This window comes from Nomascus leucogenys, chromosome 20 (genome assembly GCF_006542625.1).
Source record: "Nomascus leucogenys isolate Asia chromosome 20, Asia_NLE_v1, whole genome shotgun sequence".
In the NCBI taxonomy this organism is placed as follows: Eukaryota; Metazoa; Chordata; class Mammalia; order Primates; family Hylobatidae; genus Nomascus; species Nomascus leucogenys.
Genome location: NC_044400.1, coordinates 81,538,389 through 81,563,121, shown reverse-complemented (window position 1 = coordinate 81,563,121; position 24,733 = coordinate 81,538,389). Strand labels below are relative to the sequence as shown.

The 24,733-nt window shown below is 41.3% G+C and overlaps 1 protein-coding gene across 1 annotated transcript in view; it reads right to left on the bottom strand.

Moving 5' to 3' along the window:
* The window catches only part of POLN (DNA polymerase nu), a 164,344-nt gene that overhangs the window by 116,393 nt on the left and 23,218 nt on the right, over window positions 1–24,733 (bottom strand). The window contains exons 4-5 of the mRNA XM_030801238.1: window positions 15,171–15,364; window positions 9,842–9,954 (exon numbers count right to left, since the gene is read on the bottom strand). Coding sequence (XP_030657098.1) covers window positions 9,842–9,954; window positions 15,171–15,364 — 307 coding nt within the window. The remainder of the gene's footprint in view (window positions 1–9,841; window positions 9,955–15,170; window positions 15,365–24,733) is intronic.

The window sequence follows — 24,733 nt, the reverse complement described above, 5'->3', positions numbered from 1 at the left end:
GATGTCCAATATCATTAGGCATCAGTGTAATACAAACCAAAACCACAAGGATGTAACACTTCACATCCACTTGGATGACTAAAATAAAGATACACAAGAACATGTATTGGGCAAGGATGTGGGGAAATTACAATGCTATATACAGTGCTGGTTAAAATGGTGCAGACTTGTTGGAAACAAGTTTAACAGTTCCTCAGAATGTTAAATACAGAGTACCACATGACCCAGCAATTCTACTTCTTCTAGATATATACCCAAGCAAGTTGAAAATATGTCCATGCAAAGACCTGTACACCAAAGTTCATAGAAGCATTAATCATAACAGCCAAAAGTGAAAACAACTCAAATGTCCATCAACTGATGAATGAACAAACAAAATATGAATATTACTCAGCCATAAAAAAGAATAAAGTACTGATATATGCCACAACATGAATGAACCTTTAAAACCCTAGGTTAAAAACCAACAATGAAAAACTACATCAGGCTAAATGAAATAAGCCAGTGACAAAAGGCCGCATATGGTATGATTCTATTCATGTTAAATATTCAGAATACACAACTCCAGAGACAAAAATCAGCACATTAGTGCTTGCCAGAGTCTGAGAAAGGGGGCATGGGGAGTGGCTGCTAAGGAGTACAGGGTTTCTTTTTGGGGTGACAAAAATGTTCTGATATTATGTAGTGGTGATAGATGCACAATTCTGTGATTACTTTAAAAACCCCTGAATTAGAAAGTTAAAGAGTGAATTTTATGGTATGAAATTATATCTTAATAAAACTGCTATTTTTTAAAGCTATACCAAAAAGCTATTTACAAAGTGTTCTTTTTTCTTTTTTTTTGAGACAGAGTCTTGCGAGATCTCTGCCCACTGCAACCTCTGCCTCCCAGGTTCAAGTGATTCTTCTGCCTCAGCCTCCTGAGTAGCTGGAACTACAGGTGCATGCCTTCATGCCCGGCTAATTTTCATATTTTTAGTAGAGACAGGGTTTCACCATGTTGTCCAGGCTGGTCTTGAACTCCTGATCTCAGGTGATCTCTCGTCTCGGCCTCCCAAAGTGCCAGGATTACAGACGTGAGCCACCGTGCCCTGCCAAAGTTTTTTTTTTTTTTAAAGGTACATACATATCTTGGAAAATTGACCCAAAATAGCCAACACCAAGACACAGTCTAGTAAAACACTAGACTTTTTTTAAAAAAAAGGAAAACAAAACAAACAAAAAACCTTGGGCATTCAGACAAAAAGACCAAGTCACTATAATTAGGGAAAGAGAATCAGATTTTCACCACACTTTCTGAAAGCACCACTTTATACCAAAAAACAATAGTATAGCATATTTTAGAAACACAAAGAAAGATGTAAACCAGTGATCTTATATACAGCCAAACTGACCTCCAAGTACAAAGGATTCTTCAGTATGTTTTAAAGGAGATCAATAAGGTTAAGTAAAAACCATGTCATCCTGAACATGAATTAGAAGTATCAGTATGAATTCACGGTGTATTTTATCTTATAAAAAATACAAACATCTTAGCCTGGTAACAAAAGTCAACCTAATAGTGAGGTACATATCCAGTGACCAAACTCTGGTCTCTAAATGCCGTTTTCACTAAAGTAACAGGGCTCCTTGAAGAAATGGCTAATTTCAGGTCTAGAGCAGGAAATGCATAAGATGACCTGGAAACATCCTACTATACCACAAATCAAGGAAGATGCCCAGATTACTAGGTTTGTATGACAAAGACTCAGCTAACTCATCAAAGATCATTTGCAATGTGTCAAAACACATCAAATATATTTAAATCCATATGCTCATAATGATACTAAAATGAAAAGGCTTTTTTTGATCACCTTTTAGTGATTCTATGAAACAATTCATTATTTTGAAAATGGGTAAATAAAGGAAAATAATCAAATTTTATCTTGGCTTTTCTATATGAAGTGTACTTAGGGCAACCAAATAGATGATAAAGGGGGATTTCTCTTTATGTAAGTATTACAGCTAATAAATGAAGAAAACGTAATGGATCTTAAATATCACCATGTTACAATTAAAGAACCTAGACAATGACATGCAGTAGCTTCTAACATCACAAAAAAAGATAAACATCCAAACATTATATACCTCCTGACAAACGTATACAACACTTTATGTAGTCTTGCTCTCCCAAATCTAACCTGAATCTGATCAGGCATCTGGATCTAATTGCCAATTTACAGGAAATAGAAGAGAGAGAACATATTAAATGACAAGAAGGAGATGTGCTCAGTAAAATCCAGACTGTGAGAAATTCTACAGGACAAATAATCTGGTTTCTTCAACAACAAAACAACTGCAAGAATGTAAGACAGAGGAAGGGAGAACATATAGATGAAAAGAGGCTTAAGAAATACAAGCACACCTGGCTGGGCGCGGTAGCCCATGCCTGTAACCCCAGCACTTTGGGAGGCTGAGGCAGGTGGATCACTTGAGGTCAGGAGTTCAAGACCAGCCTGGCCAACATGGTAAAACCCCTCTCTACCAAAAATATAAAAAATTAGCCAGGCATGGTGGCACATGCCTGTAATCCCAGCTACTCAGGAGACTGAGGCAGGAGAATCGCTTGAACCCGGGAGGCAGAGGTTGCAGTGAGCCAAGATTGCGCCATTGCACTCTAGCCTGAGCGCCAGAGTGAGACTCCATCTCGAAAACAAACAAACAAACAAAAAGAAATACAAGTTATGGGCTTTGGGCCCCAGTTAAAACAAACTGTAAAAAACAAAAACAGTTATAGAACAACTAGGGAAGTGCAAACACTGACTAGACAGCTAATAATAAAGAGAGAGTATTGGTAATAGAGTGCTGTTACCAAAATGGTGGAATACAAGCAAGCTGGCTTCACTCTCCTTCACAGAAATGCAAAAACCAATACACAGCACCAAGATTATCACCAGCAATATCCCAGAACCCAAATATAAGGATGACACAGTTTCCAAGGCCACACAGAAGTGAAAAAACTCCATGCAGACAGTAAGAGAATCAGACTTTATGTCCCTTTCCCAATCTGCCAGTCACCAAACATGTAGAAAAATTTCTCCCAATTCAGTTATTAAACTGGAAAAAGTGAGACTGAGGTGGACGATTAACTTTCCCATCATTTTGGGCCCCCTGGCAGGAGACCCGTCCCTGCCACAATCCACAGGAAGCATCATGAGTGCCTGAAGGGAGAAATATCCCTGAGGACAGCCAGAAAGGGGCAGTGGTAGAGACTAGCAGACACTCTGCTCTGTACCATGGACAGAAGAGACACCAAATCAGAAAGGCTGGTCAGTAGGACCATGTTGTAGGAGGTACATCCTATAGGTCCCCTGGGCATGAACTCCCAGCTAGCCTTCCCATACTGCGAGGTATACCCTTAGGGACTTTCCTCATCAGGGATGGGGAGTGCTCTGAAGTTTGCTAGAGCCGAGGCACACCTGGGCTTAAGGTGCCATCTAGTGCTGAAAAGGAAGCAAAGACCTAGCAAAAACAAAAAGATATTTAACAGGTATATTGAAAAAAATTCTCTGAGCAAACATATCTAACAAAAAACCAAAACAAGCCAGAAAGAGAAGATTGGAACAAAAAACTAATCCTTCAATGCAAAGAAATAGAAGCACATTCACAAGAAATAATAGCAAGTGGGGAACCATGACCTCCTCAAACCAGACAAAGCAAGGAGCCAGTGACTGACCTTGACAGGATGGCGACAGAGAAGCTCTTTGATCAAGAATTCAAAATTGCAGTTTTAAGGAAACTCAGTGATCTCTAAAATAACACAGAAAAACCCAGAAATTAATCAGAAAAATTTAACAGAGGTTGACTTAATTTAAAAAATCAAACAGAAATCCTGGAACTGAGAAATATATTTGCTAAACTGAAAAATTCATTAGAGGCTCTCAACAGCAGAATGGATCAAGCAGAGAAAACAATCAGTGAGTCTGAAGATAGACTACTGGAAAAGACACAGAGGAGTAAAAAGAAAAGAGAGAAGAGAAATGAAGAACACCTATAAGATATAGAAAATTGCCTCAAAAGTGCAAATCTAAGAATTAGTGGTGTTCAAGATGAAGCAGAGCAAGAGCAAGGAGTAGAAAGCTTATTCAAAAAATAATAACAGAAAACTTCCCAAATCTTTTTTTTTTTTTTTTAGATGGAGTCTTGCTCTGTTGCTCAGGTGGGAGTGCAATGGTTTGATTGTGGCTCATTGCAACCTCTGCCTACTGGGTTAAAGTGATTCTCCTGTCTCAGCCTCCCGAGTATCTGGGATTACAGGTATGTGCCACCATGCCCGGTTCACTTTTGAAGTTTTAGTAGAGACAGGGTTTCACCATGTTGACCAGGCTGGTCTCGAACTCCTGACCTCAAGTGATCCACCCGCCTCAGTCTCCCAAAGTGCTGGGATTACAGGCATGAGCCACTGCGCCTGGCCCAAATCTTGAGAAAGATATAAATATCCAGGTAGAGGAAGGCCAGAGATCGCCAAACAGATTAAACCCAAATAAAACTACCCTATAATTACCCAAATATAACTACCCTATATTATACTACACATATAATAAACAAGCCCCCAAAAGTCAAGGACAAAGAAAGGACCCCAAAAACAGCAAGAGAAAAGAACAAATAACATATAAAGGAGCTCCAATTCATCTGGCAACAGGTTTCTCAACAGAAGGAGGGAGTGGGATAACCTATTCAAAGTGCTGAAAGAAAAGAAAACCGCCAGGCTTGGTGGCTGACACCTGTAATCCCAACACTTTGGGAGCCCAAGGCAGGAGGATTGCTCAGGCTAGGAGTTTAACAGCAGCCAGGACAACATAGTGAGACCCCTGTCTCTACAAAATAAAAATAAAAAAATTATCTGGGTGTGGTAGAACACACCTATAGTCCCAACTACTTGGAAGCCTGATGCAGGAGGATCACTTCAGCCCAGGAATTTGAGGTTACAGTGAGCTATGATCACACTACTGCATTCCAGCCTGGGTGACAGAGTAAGACCCCATCTCCCTGCCACCCTCTCCCCAATAAAAAGGAAAACAAAACAAAAGACAACTGTCACCCAAGAATTCTGTGCCCAGCAAAGCTATCTTTCACACATGAAAAAGAAATAAAGCCCCAGACAAACAAAAACTGAGGAAATTCATCACCACCAGACCGATCTTCCAAGATATGCTAAAAGGAGTTCTTCAATCTCAAAAAAAAAAAAAAAAAAACCACACAAACATACAAAAAGAAAACATTCGAAGGATTGAAACCCACTGGTAAAAGTAAATACACAGACAAACTCAGCATACTCTAACACTGAAATTGTGGTATGCAATCCATTCGTAACTCCAGTGTGAAGATTAAAAGATAAATCTATAAAAAACAGTAATAGCTATGGCAACCTGTTAAGAGATGGGCCATATAAAAACACATAAATTGAGGCAACAAAAAGTCAAAATGTGTGCAGGGGGTGGAATTAAAGTGTAGAGGTTTTTTAGTTTTTCCTTTATTTGTTTGTTTCTATTCTTTTCTTTGTAAATAAAGATAAGTTGTCATCTGTTTAAAACAACTTGTTATAACTATAAGTTTTTTTTGTAAGGCTCCTTTTTATTTTTAGTGTATTTATTATTGGTTTTTGTAACCACAAAGCAAAAACCTATAATAAATACACACACACACAAAAAAGCAACAAATTAAAAGATACTACCAGAGAAAATCACTTAACCACAAGTAACAAAATGGTAGTAATAAGTCCTCACATACCAACAACATTGAATGTAAATGGATTAAATTCTTCAATTAAAAGACATAGAATGGCTGAATGGATAAGGAAATAAGACACAACTATTTCCTGCTTACTAGAAACCCACTTTACTTATGCAGACTTACATAGAATAAAAGTGAGGAAATGCAAGAATTAATATTGTTAAAATATCAATGTTACCGGCCGGGCGCAGTGGCTCACGCCTGTAATCCCAGCACTTTGGGAGGCTGAGGCGGGTGGATCATGAGGTCAGGAGATCAAGACCATCCTGGCAAACAAGGTGAAACCCCATCTCTACTAAAAATACAAAAAATTAGCCAGGCATAGTGGCGGGCACCTGTAATCCCAGCTACTCAGGAGGCTGAGGCAGGAGAATGGCGTGAACCCAGGAGGCAGAGCTTGCAGTGAGCCAAGATTGTGCCACTGCACTCCAGCCTGGGCGACAGAGCAAGACTCCATCTCAAAAAAAAAAAAAAAAAAAGAAAAAAAAATCAATGTTACCTGAAGCAATCAAAGAGTCAATGCGATCTCTATCAAAATACCAACCAATGACATTCTTCACAGAAATAGGACAAAAAGGCCAGGCGTGGTGGCTCACGCCTGTAATCCTAGCACTTTAGGAGACCAAGGCGGGCGGATCACGAGGTCAGGAGATCAAGACCATCCTGGTCAACATGGTGAAACCCCATCTCTACTAAAAATACAAAAATTAGGTGTGGTGGTGGGTGCCTATAGTCCCAGCTACTTGGGAGGCTGCGGCACAAGAATCGCTTGAACCCAGGAAGTGGAGGTTGCAGTGAGCCGAGATTGCGCCACTGCACTCCAGCCTGGCAACAGAGCAAGACTCCATCTAAAAATAAATAAATAAATAAATAATTAAAAGAAATAGGACAAAAATGCCTAAAATCTGTATGGAACCAAACACCCTGAATAGCCAAAGCAATCATGGGCAAAAATAACAAAGCTGGAGGAATCTCCCACACTACCTGACTTCAAATTATACTACAAAGCTGTAGTAACCAAGATAGCATGGTACTGACATAAAACCGACACGCAGACCAATGGAACAGAATAGAGACCCCAGAAATAAATCAACACATTTACAGCCAATTCATTTTCACAGGCTCCAAGAATACATACTGGGGAAAGGTGCTGGGAAAATCACATGCAGAAGAATGAAACTAGACTCCTATATCTCACCATATACAAAAATCAAATCAAAATGGATTAAAGACTTAAATCTAAGACCCAAAACTATGAAACACCTGGAAGAAAACATTGGGAAAATGCTCCAGGGCATTTGTCTGGGCAATGATTTTTTTCGTTTACTACAACTTCAAAAGTATAGGCAACAAAAGCAAAAATAGACAAATGAAATTACATCAAGCAAAAGCTGTATGGCAAAGGAAACGATAGAGTGAAGAGACAACTCACAGAATGGAAGAAAATATTTGCAAACTATCCATCTGATAGGGGATTAACAACCAGGATATAAAAGGAACTCAAATAGCTCAAGAGGGGGAAACATGATTTAAAAATAGGCAAATGATTTGAATAGACGTTTCTGAAAAGAAGGTATACAAAAGGCCAATAAGAATATTTAAAATGTTCAACATCACTAATCATAAGAAAAATGCAAGGAAAATCACAATGAGATATAATCTCACCCCAATTTAAAATGACTTTCATCAAAAAGATAGGGAATAACAGATACTGGTGAGGATATGGAGAAAGGGGAACCCTCATACACTATTGGTAGGAAAGTAAATTAGTATAGCCACTATGGAAAACAGTATGTAGGTTCCTCAAAAAAAAACGAAATAGAACTACCATATGATCCAGCAATCCCAATTCTGGGTATATATTCAAAAGAATCAATATTTCAAAAGAATCAACACATCAGAGTGATATCTGCATTCCCATGTTACTGCAGCACTATTCACAATAGCCAAAATAAGGAATTAACCTGAGTGTCCATCGACAGATAAATGAAGAAAATGTGGTATATTGACGGAATGGAATTACTATTCAGCCATAAAAAAGGAATGAAATCCTGTCATTTGCAGCAACATGGATGGAACTGGAGGTCATTATGTTAAGTGAAATAAGCCAAGCACAGAAAGATAAATTTCGCTCATATGTAGGAGCTAAGAAAGCAGATCTCATGAAGGTAGAGTAGACTGGTGGTTACCAGAGGTCAGGAAGGGTAAGGGGGTGGTGGGTGGGTAAGAGTAGTTGATTAACAGTTATAAATATATAGTTAGGTAGAAGAAAGAAGACCTGGTGTTCAGTAAATCAGTAGAGCGACTATAGTAAACAATAATCTATTGTATATTTCAAAATAGCTAGTGAAGGAAAATTCAAATGTTCCCAGTATAAAGAAAAGATAAATGTTTAAGGTGATAGAGATCTCAATTACCCAGATTTGATTATTACACATTATATGAATGTATCAAAATATCACAAGTTCCCCCAAAATATGTATATCTATTATGATTCAGTAAAATTTTTAGAAGGAATAAAAGAAAAAAAATTGTTGGTTATTTTGCTCGGGGGTGGGCAGAGATGATGGTGTTGTCTTAAAAACGGATTCCCACATTTTAGTCATACAATTGAACTATTTAGAGATGAATCACATGATGTTTGGGTTTTGCTACAAAGAATCCAGGAGGTGGCAGTTTGGAAGTATGGGGAGTTATAGAGCAAAAGATTGGCTGGAGCCAGGCGCAGTGGGTCACTTTTGGAGGCCGAGGCGGGGAGATCACAAAGTCAAGAGTTCAAGACTAGCCTGGCCAGCATGGTGAAACCCCATCTCTACTAAAAATACAAAAATTAGCCACTCATGGTGGTGCACACCTGTAGTCCCAGCTACTCGGGAGGCTGAGGCAGGAGAATCACTTGAACCAGGGAGATAGAGGTTGCAGTGAGCCAAGATCATGCAACTGCACTCTAGCCTGGGTGACAGAGCGAGACTCCATCTCAAAAAAAAAAAAAAGATTGGCTGGAAATTGATAATTGTTGAAACTGGGTGATGGCTACTTTTGTATATGTTAGAAATTTTTGACAATAAAAAGGGCTTTTTCCAACCTTTTATTATGAACATTTTCAAATATATAATTTGAAAAGAATCATACAGTGAACACACATGTCCACCACCTAGATTCTACAATGAATATTTTTGCTATATTTGTTTTACCACTTATCTGTCCGTCTAGTTTTTTTATTTTTTCTCCTGAGATGGAATCTCACTCTGTCCCCCAGGCTGGAGTGCAGTGGCTCACTGCAACCTCCACCTCCTGGGCTCAAGCAATTCTCCTGCCTCAGCCTCCTGAGTAGCTAGGATTACAGGCATGAGCCACCACGCCTGGCTAATTTTTGTATTTTTAGTAGAGACAGGGTTTCACCATGTTGGCCAGGCTGGTCTCAAACTCCTGACCTCGTGATCTGCCTGCCTCAGCCTCCCAAAGTGCTGGGATTACAGGTGTGAGCCACTGCGCCCGGCCATGTCTATCTAGTTTTTAAAAAGTTATAAAAAAACTTTACTATTTTAGGCCCACTGCAGTAGCTCACGCCTATAATCCCAGCACTTTGGGAAGCTGAGACAGGAGGATGGCTTGAGGCCAGCAGTTTGAGACCAGCCTGGGCAATAAAGTTGGACCCCATCTCTAAAAAAATCAAAAAATAAAAAATATTTATATTTAAAATCTTTACATTTTAAATAAAAGGTAGGTCCTATATTGTTTTGATGTTAATTACTCTGGACTGTAGTTTAATTCTTAGAAAGTTTATAAGCTATTTGTGGTAACAAGAAATCTCACTGACCATGCTACATAAGTTAATTCTTTCCTATTTTAAATTATGAAAGTAATATATACTTGTAAAAATTCAAATAACCTAGAAACATGGAGGAAAACTTCCTCCCCATGCCTAGGGCCCATGAGGAGGCATATCAGTCTGTGTGGCCAGGTCCCCAGGAGTTGTGTGACATGGCTGCCCTCACCATTCTCCCATTCACAGGAGGAGTCACAGTTGAAGAGTTAAATTATAGACAGAATAAAAAATATAACTTACCATGCTTCCAACTGCCATCATTACCAAAAAACTGCAGCAGTATTCTCACAAAATCCTTAGCATTAAAACAAATAACAGGACATTTACATTTCAGTGTTTGAAACAGCACGTTCCTAGAAGATGAAAAGAAATTCACTGATTTAAACATTAATTTGGAACTTTCAACCGTGGAAAAATATTATTACTACACAACTAATAGCTATCACTTAGATAGCACATACACACATTAACTAAAGAATTCCAAGAGGTTAGTATTATTTATCATCTGCGCTTTACAGATGATGAAAGTGAGACACAGAGAGACGAGGTAAGGTACCCAAGGTCACACAGCTGTCAAGTGCTTATCCCTGGGTAACACCCCATTACCTGTAGATAAGACCTACATTCCTGAGCAAAGTACACCTACTCTGGGCTCTTTAGAGCCAGGCCCCAAGATGACTCTCTAGCCCGTTCTCCCAGAGCTCCCCTCAAACATTCTACCCTCTCGTCGCACTAAATTCCCTTTCCTCCACCACCAGGCTGTGCCACGTCCTGCTTTGCTCCTGGGCCACTGTATATACTGTATTCTTGACTACAATTCTCTTCCCACAGTTTTCACAAACTGTTCAAGGGCCATCTTCAGGAAGGTATGCCCTAATTCCCCAGGCAAGGGGCTGCTCCCTCTTCTCCCTCTTCTGTATCTCTTCTGTACTCCTGTCTACACATGTAGTACAGTGGGAAGTACACTTGCTGTATTATAATGTATCTTGAACGTTTGTCTCTCCATTATACCATGAGCACTTTGAATATGGGATTCACAATTGTTAAAATTGACTGAATACTTACCATGTGCCAGATACCACGCTGAACACTTCGCAGCATTGTGTGTGAAGTGATTGTTCCGCTGAAACCTCATCACAATCCTATCTGGCATGCACTAGAACCATTTTACAGATGAGAAAACTTAGTCTTGAAGAGGTTAAGCAATTTGGCCAGGGTTAAATGACTAACAAATGGCAATGCTGGGATCTGAGACCATATCTTCCTGCTGCCAGGGCCCAAACGCTTAAGCTACCAAAGCCATCAATCCCTCTTTATAGTAAATGTTCATTAACACATTAATGAGGTTCTTTGGTTAGAGCTGAGGAAGAAAGAAATCGAGAGCCTAATGAGCTTTGCACACTTAGCCAAACTGCAGTTAGATTTTGCTTGGATTTGTTCCACAGAAAGACATTTGTAGGCTTTTTGCACTTTATGTGATTTCACCTTGGTTTCCCTTGAAAAGGGCGGCCAGGATGGTAGGGAGGGTAAAGTGCCAATAACAGCTTCAGATCTTGGCTTGGTTGGACCGGTGAGGAGGGTGTCCAAGAGGGAGTAAAGAGCTTATGAAGGAGAAGAACTGGGGCCATGGAGCTCACTTCCCTTTGCTGCTCCTTCATCCTCGAAACTCAAGAGTTCCGTGATGAGGTAATCTACCAACTACTCTATCTTCCGCTAATAAGAGATTAATTGACTTTTATCTTGATAAAACAAACAGCAAAAAGAATACCTTGTAAGCTAAATGGCAATTAGCCAGGCGTGGTGGTGCATGCCTGTAGTCCTAAAGTCCTAGCTACTGGGGTGAGGTTGCTGAGGAGGGAGATCACTTGAGCCTGGGAGGTTGAGGCTGCAATGACTCGTGATCACAACCACTGCACTCCAACCCAGGCGACAAAGAGAGACTCTGGCTCTTAAAATAAAACATGTATTTATGTATATGTATATACATGAACACACACATATATATTTATATACATAAAAGCTAGATTTGAGGTTTTCTCATCTGTAAAATGGAGTGAATAAGGTATAACAAACATACAAAGAGAATGTGAAGGTGAAGGGAGAGTGTGTATGTGAAAGGCCTTGCACAGGTCATTTAATAAATGTTATTAAACATGTTTTTGTGCAAAAAAGTATGTGTGTTAATTTAAATGTGATTTATTTAAATGTATTTTGAATCTCAAAGATATAATCACAGGATTGGGATTATTATTTCCAATTTATGGTACTTGAGGCAATGTATTAATCTGATTGTCCTAGAACTTATAAAATTAAGCCTCAACATTCATTCATTCAATGATAATATTGAATAAATATTGATTAAGCACTTGGTTTGTAGCATTGCTCTTAGATATTGGGGATACATTAATGAACACACTACTGAACACAAACGAAAGTCATGTTCGTGGGGTTGGCAGTGGGGTACCATCTCATACAGGGTGGTCAAGGAAGGTCTGATAAGGTAATTCTTTTTTTTTTTTTAAGCTTGGTAATACTTTTTTTTTTTTTAGACAGGGCCCCACTCTGTCATCCAGGTTAGAGTGCAGTAGCGCAATCACAGCTCACTGCAGGCTCAAACTGCTGGACTCAAGTGATCCTCCAACATCAGCCTCTAGAGTAGCTGGAACTATAGGCACATGCCACTGTACCCAGGTAATTTTTAAATTTTTTGTAGAGATGGGGTCTCACTATGTTGCTCAGGCTAGTCTCAAACTCCAGCCTCAAGCCATCTTCCCACCTCAGCCTGAGCCACTGTTCCTAGCCAAGGTAACTCTTGAGGAAAGACATGAAGGATAAGGTAAACAAAAGCCTAGTTGGTAGAGGAAAGTTCTTTACAGAAAATTTTAGCCACTAAATGTGGAAGAAATGATAGAATTAGAAAAATCACCATCCTACTAGCTGGAATTAAATAAGTGATTTAGATGATCCTAATCAATGGACAAAATCATTAAGGGAAAGTTTGGGGGAGAATTTACAAGGAAGGGATCGTGCTGACACCACCAGAACCCACTGCTCCCTCTCAGCACCATGAAAACTGGGACAACCCAATTGCATCACTAAGGGAAGTCAGGAGGACACCAGTTAAGTCTGAATTTCAGAAAAATCATGAATAATTATTATCTGAAAAAAACTGAATATTTTTTAGGGATGTATTCTTCTAGTATAAGTATGTCCCACGCAATATTTGGGACATACGTATACTAAGAAATTAGTTATTTATCTGAAATTCAAATTTAGTGTCCTATATTTTAATTTGCTAAATCCGGCCATCCAACTGCATCACAGATGGAGTATGAAGCTTATGGCTCCACCTAGGAAGTGCTGCGCAAAACAAGTTGGACCCAAATAATCAAGCATTTAGAGCTACCTCCAGTTTACAGAAAATATGGAGAAGAGGAGACAGAACAAGTTAAAGAACTTCATGATGAGGCAAACAAATGAATCCAGGACACGGGACCTCCTCCAAGATAGGCAGAGGGGCTGAGGGACGCTCCAGATTAGAAAAAACTACAGACATGGCCACCCAATGCTATGTCCTGATCCCAACAAATTAACTGTAGAAGGACATTTTTGAGACAATCAGGTAGCTTCAAATTCGGACTGGGTACACAACTTGTTAAGTTTAAAAATGGCATTGTGGCTCTGAAAAAAAAAAAAAGACCATAGTTTTTAGAGTCATGAGAGGGCAAAACAATAGATTGGGAATTTCTTTAATCCCAGTCCTCTCCCCCTTCCCCAGGAAAGGGACAGAAGGAAGTAAGGAAAAATCTTTGATAATGTTGGCCTGGGTGGATGTATACACTACTCTGTACCTTTGTGTTTTCATAGTTTACTTTTAGTTTGTTCAGAGAAAAACATAAAGGAATGAGGCAGTAAACCATGCAGCTATTTGGGAGAGTGCTGCAGGGAGGGATAGTGGCACCAGGCCCTTGGGTAGAGGTACACACCACATGGTCAGGAACAGCAAGGAGGTGGGAATGCACTGAGAGGCCGGGAGAGAGGAGGGGGTGAGGTTGCACAGACAGCGGAGGGGCCAGAGTAAGCAGACCTTGGGGGCGAGGGCCTTCATAGGTCCTGTGGCTTTTCTACACTTGATCTTAGCCAGAAGACCAAGAAGCAGTGATTTGGGGTTTTCCTCAGAGTGAAGCAGGAGCTGTTTGAGGGTTTAGGGCAGGCAAGTGATGTCATCTGATTTATGCTTTAACAGGCCAGCTCTGGGTGCTGCACAGAAAACAGACTGAAGGGGCAGGTGGAAGCAGGAGTCCAATGTGGAAGTTCTTGTGATCCAGTAGGAACTAACAACTTGTGCCGAGTAACAGCAACACAGTGGATAAGCAGAGGGCAGATTCTATCTACACTTGAAGGCAGAGCCAATAGGACTTGCTGAGAGCTTGATATGGTTTGTGGAAAGTAGAGAGAAGTCAGGGATAACCCCAGGACTTTTTGCCCAAGCTCATGGAGGGCTGACACTGACTAAGACAGCCAGGCTACAGGAGGCAGGGTCCAGGGAAGACAGGAGTTCAGTTTGGACATGTTTGCCTAAAATGACCACTAGACGTCCAAGTGGAAAACGTCAACTAAATTCAGAAACATCATCCAGATATTAGGGCTCTGTCCTCACAAGGGCTCTCTGTACACTAGACCTGACCAGTTGTTCTTTAAAGAGAAAATTACATAAAAAGAAAATGAAGGGTTCTGTTGGGAGCTGAATGCTATGTTTGTCACACATCCCCCTTCTCCCCAAAAGTTACCTAAAATCACCCAGAGCCCAGTGAGCCTGTATGAAGCACGGAAGGGCTAGGAATGGGGCCCAGCTTCCTCCAGAGCTGCCTTGGTCGCCTCTTCCAGGGTAGCTAATTGGCCTTAAATCAGAGGGCTGGGAAGGCAGTGGATACCTCCATTTGAGGCAGAAGCCTAAGTCATGTGGATAACCTAAGCAAAGAAACAGTGAGGAAGAGTACAAGATCCATCCCAGAAAGGGCTTTTCAGAATCCAGAAGGGGTGGCAGGAGCAACCCCGCCTGCTCTAAAATTCTGTGATTCTAAGAGGGCTGGTCCAAAGAGGTGAGACAGGTCTTGCCTCTTTCCATAGACACGGAGCTTTGAAACTAGTCTCATCCTTGGTGGTATTAAGGACAATTTATTGTTTGCAGGCAGTGATAACTTTGTTTTCCAATGCTGTGAATGAATGAACAAGTATGATAAGGAAAATCATCTGGGACTCTGCCAGTGACAGGGGATTTTCAGGGTCTGGGGGTAATGCTTTTCTCCCTAGCTTCTCATTGTGAAGTTGCTTCAAGTCCTGGAGCAGGCTGCTCCCACAGAAGAACGGAACTCCATTCCGGATACTCTCTGGGAGAGAGAGGGCCAGTATTTGCAGAGATTTCTATCACTTGGATCCATTTTATTTTCATGTGCCCATACAAAACTTCTAAAAGTTTAAACTATTAAAACTGGACCTTGAGAAAGTTTTCATTAGTATAAAGCAGGCATGTAAGTAGGGTGTGAGTCCATGCGTGAAGATTTCTTACCGGGCAAATTGTTGATGTGCCTCCTCTTCTTGGTCCCAGATAGCAGAGTGCTCTACTTGAATGTAGATGCATGGATCATCTGACACAAAGCCCTCCAGAACAGGACCACAGGCCGGGGCATCTGGACAACCATGGCCACCCTCTGCTTGGCATTTTAGTAACACCACAATTCCTCTAACAGAAGAAACGGGGGTCTGTGGAAACACAACAAAATAAATTAAACCTAGACAATATATCTGTTGTAGAAAGATATACATTTTAAAATTAAGCAGAGAGAAAGAGAAAAGGCCTACAATTAAACTTGTAAATGAATGGCTTTTTAATGACAATCAAGGGCCAAAAGCCAAACCCATGACCTTACGCCCAAATCTAGTCTCTACCCTGTCCAACATCATAATGGAAGTCTCATCCAGGGCAATATGATAGGAGAAAGGAATAAAAGGCAAACACATCAGAAAGGAAGCATCATACTTTCCCTATTAACACATGGCATGAATGTCTATGTAGAAAATCTAAAGGAACCTATAAAAAATGAATCCTGGAGCTAATATGTGAATTTAGCAAGGTTGCAGGACACAAGATCAAAGCACAGAAATTTAATATATTTTTATATTCTAGCAATAAACATGTGAAAATAAAATTTTTTAAAACGACCATTTATAAAACTCTAAAAAATGAAATAAGTATAAATGAACGAAATACATACAGGATATGTATGCTGAAAACTATAAAATGCTGATGAAAGAAATCAGAGAAGACCTAAATAACGAAGACATATAATACTCAAGGATTTAAAAACTCAACATAATAATAAGTTTGTCCTTTATCCCCAAGTTAATCATTAGAACCAAGAAGATCAATAAACCTCAAGTACAAGGAACATGAAGAAAACTACACCAAGAAAAATGCATCAACATCATTTGCTTAAAACCAGTGATAAAAGGGGGGGTGGCGAGAGAACACACTACTAGATAGAAACAAAGATAAGGATGACAGCAGATTTCTTGTGGGAAATAAAGCAACTCAGAAGATGGTACATATATACTTTTTTTTTTTTTTTTTTTTTTTTTTTAAGAGATGGAGTCTTGCTCTGTCGCCCAGGCTGGAGTGCAGTGGCGCAATCTCAGCTCACCACAACCTCCGCCTCCCAGGTTCAAGCAATTCTCCTGCCTCAGCCTCCAGAGTAGCTGGGACTACAGGTGCACACTGCCACGCCCAGCTAAATTTTTTTGTATTTTAGTAGAGACGGGGTTTCGCTGTGTTGCCCAGGCTGGTCTCGAACTCCTGAGCTCAGGCAATCTGCCCATCTTGCTCTCCCAAAGTGCTAGGATTACAGGCGTGAGCCACCACACCCAGCCAACAGTTGTGTAATGTTATGAAACTACTGGAAGAAAATAAACTATCAACTTACATTCTTTAACCAGCAAAATGCCTTTAAAAAAATGAAAGGTAAAGCAAAACTTGCATACTACACTAAAAACTATAAAACATTCCTTTATTCCTATAAAGTTTTAAATAAATGGAGATACCCCATGTTTATGAATCAGAAAACTCAATACTATTATATTAAGATGGCAAGACTCACAAAATTAATCTACAGATTTAACACAATTTATATCAAAATTCCAGTTGGATTTTTGCATAAATTGACAAACTGATCCTAAAACTGACAAGCAAAGGAAGCACAATACCCAAAAGAATCTTGAAAAAGACAAAGTTGAAGGACTCACTCTTCTTGATTTCAAGACTTACTACAAAGCACCAATAATCAGAGAGAATTAGGAGATCATGGCAGATGGGAGGCAGGACTAGATTGCAGCTCCCACTGGGACGGACGGAGCAGAGTGTGGAGGCTTGCATCGTGAACTTTTGCTCTAGAATGACTACAAGAATAAATCAGGAAAGCAGAGAGAACCCACAGATCCTCTGAAGGAAGCAGATTGCTCCTGCTCCCAGGAGACACCCCAAATACTGTGTTGGTATCCACGGCCGACAGACCCACAGACGGTTCACATCACAGGACTCTGTGCAGACAAGCCCCAGGACAGCCTGGAGCCTGGTAGACTTGCTGGGTGGCTAGATCCAGAAGACAGATAACAATCATTACAGCTCAGCTCTCAGGAAGCCACATCCCTAGGAAAATGGCGAGAGGACTACATCAAGGGAACGCCCCATGGGATAAAAGAATCTGAACAACAGCCTTGAGTCCTAGACCTTCCCTCTGACAGAGCCTACCCAAATGAGAAGGAACCAGAAAACCAACTCTGGTAATATGACAAAACAAGGTTCTTTAGCACGCCCAAAAAATCATACTAGCTCACCAGCAATGGATCCAAACCAAGAAGAAATCCCTGATTTACCTGAAAAAGAATTCAGAAGGTTAGTTATTAAGTTAATCAGGGAGGCACCAGACAAAGGCAAAGCCCAGTTTAAGGAAGTCAAAAAAATGATACAAGAAATGAGGGGAGGCCGGGCGCTGTGGCTCACGCCTGTAATCCCAACACTTTGGGAGGCCAAGGCAGGCGGATCACGAGGTCAGGAGATTGAGACCATCCTGGCTAACACAGTGAAACTCCATCTCTACTAAAAATACAAAAAATTAGCCGGGCGTGGCGGCACATGCCTATAGTCCCAGCTACTCGGGAGGCTGAGGCAGGAGAATCGCCTGAACCCAGGAGGTGGAGGAGGTTACAGTGAGCCCAGATCATGCCACTGCACTCCAGCCTGGGTGACAGAGTGAGACTCTGTCCCCCCCACCACTCCAAAAAAAAAAAAAAAAAAAAGAAATGAGGGGAGAAATTTTCAATGAAATAAATATAGATAGCATATATTAAAAAAACAGTCAAAACTTCAGGCAACAATAGATGCACTTATAGAAATGCAAAATGCTCTGGAAAATCTCAGCATTAGAATCAAACAAGCAGAAGAAAGAACTTCAGAGCTCAAAGACAAGGTTTTCGAATTAACCCAATCCAACAAAGATAAAGAATAAAGAACAAGAAAACATGAACAAAGCCTCCAAGAAGTCTCAGATTATGTTAAACAACCAAACCTAAGAATAATTGGCGTTCCTGAGGAAGAAGAGAAATCTAAAAGTTTGGAAAACATATTTGGGGGAATAATCAAGGAAAACTTCCCTGGCCTTGCTAGAGACCTAGACATCCAAATATAAGAAGCACAAAGAACACCTGGGAAATTCATTGCAAAAAGATCATTGCCTAGACACACTGTCATCAGGTTATCTAAAGTTAAGACAAAGGAAAGAATCTTAAGAGCTATGAGGCAAAAACACCAGGTAACCTATAAAGGAAAACCTATCAGATTAACAGCAGAAACCCTCCAAGCTAGAAGGGACTGCGACCCTATCTTCAGCCTCCTTAAGGCAATTGTATCCAGCGAAACTAAGCTTCATAAATGAAGGAAGGCTACAGTCCTTTTCAGACAAACAAATGCTGAGAGAATTCGCCACTACCAAGCCAGCACTACAACAGCTGTTAAAAGGAGTTCTAAACCTTGAAACAAATCCTGGAAACACATCAAAACAGAATCTCTTTAAAGCATACATTTCACAGGCCCTATAAAGCAAAAATACAACTAAAAAAAAGAAAACAAAAAAAACCCAACATATACAGGCAACAAATAGTACGATGAATGGAATGGTACCTCACATCTCAATACTAACGTTGAATGTAAATGGCCTAAATGCTCCACTTAAAAGATACAGAATTGCGGAATGGATAAGAATTCACCAACCAACCATCTGCTGCCTTCAAGAGACTCACCTAACACATAAGGACTCACATAAACTTAAGGTAAGGGTGGAAAAAGACATTCCATGAAAAGGGAGACCAAAAGCAAGTAAGAGTAGCTATTCTTATATCAGACAAACAAACTTTAAAGCAACAGCAGTTAAAAAAGACAAAGAGGAGGCCAGACTCATGCCTGTAATCCCAGCACTTTGGGAGGCCCACACGAGCAGATCACTTGAGGTCAGGAGTTCAAGACCAGCCTGGCCAACATGATGAAACCCCATCTCTACTAAAAATACAAAAATTAGCCAGGTGTGGTGGCTTGCTCCTATAGTCCCAGCTACTTGGGAGGCTGAGACAGGAGAATTGCTTGAACCTGGGAGGCAGAGGTTGCAGTGAGCCAAGATTGTACCACTGCACTCCAGCTTGGGTGACACAGCAAGACTCTGTCTCAAAAAAAAAAAAAAAAAAAAAAAAGACAAACAGTAAGATGATATAATAACAAAAGGCCTTGTCCAACAGGAAAATACCACAATCCTAAATATATATGCACCTAACACTGGAGCGCCCAAATTTCTAAAACAATTAATAGACCTAAGAAATGAGATAGACAGCAACACAGTAATAATGGGGGACTTCAGTACTCCACTGACAGCACCAGACAGGTCATCACGACAGAAAGTCAACAAAGAAACAATGGATTTAAACTGTACCCTGGAACAAATGGACTTAACAGATATTTACAGAGCATGCTACTCAACAACTACAGAATATACATTCTATTCATCAGTGCATGGAAGTTTCTCCAAGATAGACCATATGATAGGCCACAAAATGAGCCTCAATAAACTTAAGAAAATTGAACTTATATCAAGCACTCTCTCAGACCACAGTGGAATAAAACTGTAAATCAACGCCAAAAGGAACCTTCAAAACCATACAAATGTGTGCGGAATTGGTGGGTTCTTGGTCTCACTGACTTCAAGAATGAAGCCGCAGACCCTCGCGGTGAGTGTTACAGTTCTAAAGGCAGCGTGTCCGGAGTTTGTTCCTTCTGATGTTCGAATGTGTTCGGAGTTTCTTCCTTCTGGTGGGTTCGTGGTCTCGCTGGCTCAGGAATGAAGCTGCAGACCTTCGCAGTGAGTGTTACAGCTCTTAAGGCGGCACGTCTAGAGTTGTTCGTTCCTCCCAGCAGGCTCGTGGTCTCCCTGGCTTCAGCATGAAGCTGCAGACCTTCGCGGTGAGTGTTACAGCTCATAAAAGCAGTGTGGACCCAAAGAGTGAGCAGTAGCAAGATTTATTACAAAGAGCGAAAGAACAAAGCTTCCGCAATGTGGAAGGGGACCTGAGCGGGTTGCCACTGCTGGCTCGGGCAGCCTGCTTTTATTCTCTTATCTGGCCCCACCCACGTCCTGCTGATTGGTAGAGCCGAGTGGTCTGTTTTTACAGGGCGCTGATTGGTGCGTTTACAATCCCTGAGCTAGACACAAAGGTTCTCCACGTCCCCATCAGATCAGTTAGATACCGAGTATTTACACAAAGGTTCTCCAAGGCCCCACCAGAGCAGCTAGATACAGAGTGTTGATTGGTGCATCCACAAACCTCAAGCTAGACACAGGGTGCTGATTGGTGTGTTTACAAACCTTGAGCTAGATACAGAGTGCCGATTGGTGTATTTACAATCCTTGAGCTAGACATAAAGGTTCTCCAAGGCCCCACCAGAGCAGCTAGATACAGAGTGTCGACTGGTGCATTCACAAACCCTGAGCTAGACACAGGGTGCTGATTGGTGTATTTACAATCCCTGAGCTAGACATAAAGGTTCTCCACATCTCCACCAGACTCAGGAGCCCAGCTGGCTTCACCCAGTGGATCCTGCACCGGGGCTGCAGGTGGAGCTGCCTGCCAGTCCCGTGCCATGCGCTTGCACTCCTCAGCCCTTGGGTGGTCAATGGGACTGGGCGCCATGGAGCAGGGGGTGGCGCTCGTCGGGGAGGCTCAGGCCGCACAGGAGCCCATGGAGGGTGGATTGGCTCAGGCATGGCGGGCTGCAGGTCCCAAGCCCTGCCCCGTGGGAAGGCAGCTAAGGCCCGGTGAGAAATCGAGTGCAGCGCCGGTGGGCTGGCACTGCTGGGGGACCCAGTACACCCTCCGCAGCCGCTGGCCTGGGTGCTAAGCCCCTCATTGCTCAGGGCCGGCAGGGCCTGCCGGCTGCTCTGAGTGAGGGGCCTGCCAAGCCTACGCCCACCCGGAACTCCAGCTGGCCCGCAAGCACCGCGCGCAGCCCCGGTTCCCGCTCGCGCCTCTCCCTCCACACCTCCCTGCAAGCTGAGGGAGCCAGCTCCCACCTTGGCCAGCCCATAGTGCAGTGGTGGGCTGAAGGGCTCCTCAAGTGCCACCAAAGTGGGAGCCCAGGCAGAGGAGGTGCCAAGAGCAAGCGAGGGCTGTGAGGACTGCTAGCACACTGTCACCTCTCACAAATACATGGAAATTAAATAAACTGCTCCTGAATGATCATTGGCTCAAAAATGAAATCAAGATGGAAATTGAACAATTCTTCAAACTGGGCCGGGTGCAGTGGCTCATGCTGTAATCCCAGCACTTTGGGAAGCTGAAGCAGGTGGATCACGAGGTCAGGAGATCGAGACCATCCTGGCCAACATGGTGAAATCCCATCTCTACTAAAAATACAAAAATCAGCCAGGTGTGGTGGCTTGCTCCTATAGTCCCAGCTACTTGGGAGGCTGAAACAGGAGAATTGCTTGAACCTGGGAGGCAGAGGTTGCAGTGAGCCAAGATTGTACCACTGCACTCCAGCCTGGGTGGCACAGCAAGACTCTGTCTAAAAAAAAAAAAAATTCTTCAAACTGAACAATAGTGACACAACCTATCAAAACCTCTGGGGTACAGCAAAGGTGGTACTAAGAGGAAAGTTCATAGCCCTACACATCTACATCAGAAAGTCTGAAAGAGCACAATCTAAGGTCACACCTCAAGGAACTAGAGAAACAAGAACAAACCAAACCCAAACCCAGCAGAAGAAAGAAAATGACCACGATCAGAGCAGAACTCAATGATATCGAAACAAACAAACAAACAAAATACAAAAGATAAATAAAGCAAATGCCAGGCACAGTGGCTCACGCCTGTAATCCCAGTCCTTTGGGTGGCAGACGAGGGTGGATCACCTGAGGTCAGGAGTTCGAGACCAGTCTGACCAATATGGTGAAACCCCATCTCTACTAAATACAAAACATTAGCCAGGTATGGTGGCGCATGCCTGTAATCCCAGCTACTTGGGAGGCTGAGACAGGAGAATCACTTGAACCCGGGAGGCAGAGGTTGCAGTGAGCTGAGATTGCACCATTACACTCCAGCCTGGGCAACAAGAGCAAAACTCTATCACAAAAAAAAAAAAAAAAAAAAAAAAAGATAAATGAAACAAAAAGCTGGTTCTTTGAAAAGATAAATAAAATTGATAGACCATTACCAAGATTAACCAAGAAAAGAAGAGAAAAAATCCAAATAAGCTCAATTAGAAGCAAAATGGGAGATATAACAACTGACACCACAAAAATGCAAAAGATCACTCAAGGCTACTATGAACAACTTTACACACATAAACTCAAAAACCTAGAGGATATGGATAAATTCCTGGAAAGATACAACCTTTCTAGTTTAAATCAGGAAGAATTAGATGTCCTGAACAAACCAATAACAAGCAGTGAGATTGAAATGGTAACAAAAAAATTACCAACAAAAAAAGTCCAGGACCAGACAGATTCACAGCAGAATTCTACCAGACATTCAAAGAAGAATCAGTACTGATCCTATTGACACTATTCCACAAGATAGAGAAAGAGGGAAACCTCACTAAATCATTCTGTGAAGTCAGTATCACCCTAATACCAATACCAGGAAAGGATACCACCAAAAGAGAAAACTACAGACCAATATCCCTGATGAACATAAATGCAAAAGTCCTTAACAAAATACTAGCTAACCAAATCCAACAACACATCAAAAAGATAATCCACCATGATCAAGTGGGTTTCATACCAGGGATGCAGGGTTGGTCTAACATACGCAAGTCAATAAATGTGATACACCACATAAACAGAATTTAAAACAAACATTACATGATCACCTCAATAGATGCAGAAAAAGCATTCAACAAAATCCAGCATTGCTTTATTATTAAAACTCTCAGCACAACTGGCATACAAGGGACATACCTTAATGTAATAAAGCCATCTATTATAAACCCACAGCCAACATAATACTGAATGGAGAAAAGTTGAAAGCACTCACCCTGAGAACTGGAACAAGACAAGGATGCCCACTCTCACAACTTCCCTTCAATATAGTATTGAAAGTCCTAGCCAGAGCAATCAGACAAAAGAAAGAAATAAAAAGCATCCGAATCGATAAAGAGGAAGTCAACTGTCACTATTTGCTGATTATATGATTGTTTGCCTAGAAAACCCTAAAGATTCCTCCAGAAAGCTCCTAGAACTGATGGAAGAATTCAGCCAAGTTTCTGGATACAAAATTAAGGTACACAAATCAGTAGCTCTTCTATACACTAACAGTGACTAAGCTGAGAATCAAATCAAGAACTCAACCCCTTTTACAATAGCTGCAAAAAAATAAAATACTTAAGAATATACCTAACCAAGGAGGTGAAAGACCTCTGCGTGGAAAACTCCAAAACACTGCTGAAAGAAATCACAGATGACACAAACAAATGGAAGCACATCCCATGCTCATGTTAGGGTAGAATCAATATTGTGAAAATGACCATACTGCCAAAAGCAATCTACAAATTCAAAGCAATTCCCGTCAAAATACCACCATCATTCTTCACAGAACTATAAAAAACAATCCTAGGCCAGGCACAGTGGCTGACACCTGTAATCCCAAAACTTTGGGAGGCCAGGGCGGGTGGATCACAAGGTCAGGAGTTCGAGACCAGCCTGGTCAATATGGTGAAACCTCGTCTCTACTAAAAATACAAAAATTAGCCGGGCGTGGTGGCACACACCTGTAGTCCCAGCTACTTTGGAGGCTGAGGCAGAAGAATCACTTGAACCCAGGAGGCAGAGGTTGCAGTGAGCTGAGATTGCGCCACTGCACTCCAGCTTGGGTGACAGAGTGAGACTCTTACTCAAAAAAAAAAAAAAATCCTAAAATTCATATGGAACAACAACAAAAAAGCTGACATAGCCAAAGCAAGACTAGGCAAAAAGAGCAAATATGGAGGTATCACAGTACCTGATTTCAAACTATACTACAAGGCCACTGTTACCAAAACAGCATGGTACTGGTATAAAAATAGGCACACAGACCAATTGAACCAAATAGAGAACCCAGAAATAAACCCAAATACTTACAGCCAACTGATCTTTGACAAAGCAAACAAATACATAAAGTGGGGAAAGGACACCCTATTCAACAAATGGTGCTGAGATAATTGGCAAGCCACATGTAAAATGAAACTGGATCCTCATCTCTCACCTTATACAAACATCGGCTCAAGATGGATCAAGGACTTAAATTTAATACCTGAAACTATAAAAATTCTAGAAGACAACATTGGAAAAACCCTTCCAGAAATTGGCTTAGGCAAGGATTTCATGACCAAGAACCCAAAAGCAAATGTAATAAAAACAAAGATAAATAGCTGGGACTTAATTAAACTAAAAAGCTTTTGCGTAGCAAAGGGAATAGTCAGCAGACTAAACAGACAACCTACACGGTGGGAGAAAATTTTCACAATCCATACATCTGACAAAGGACTAATATCCAGAATCT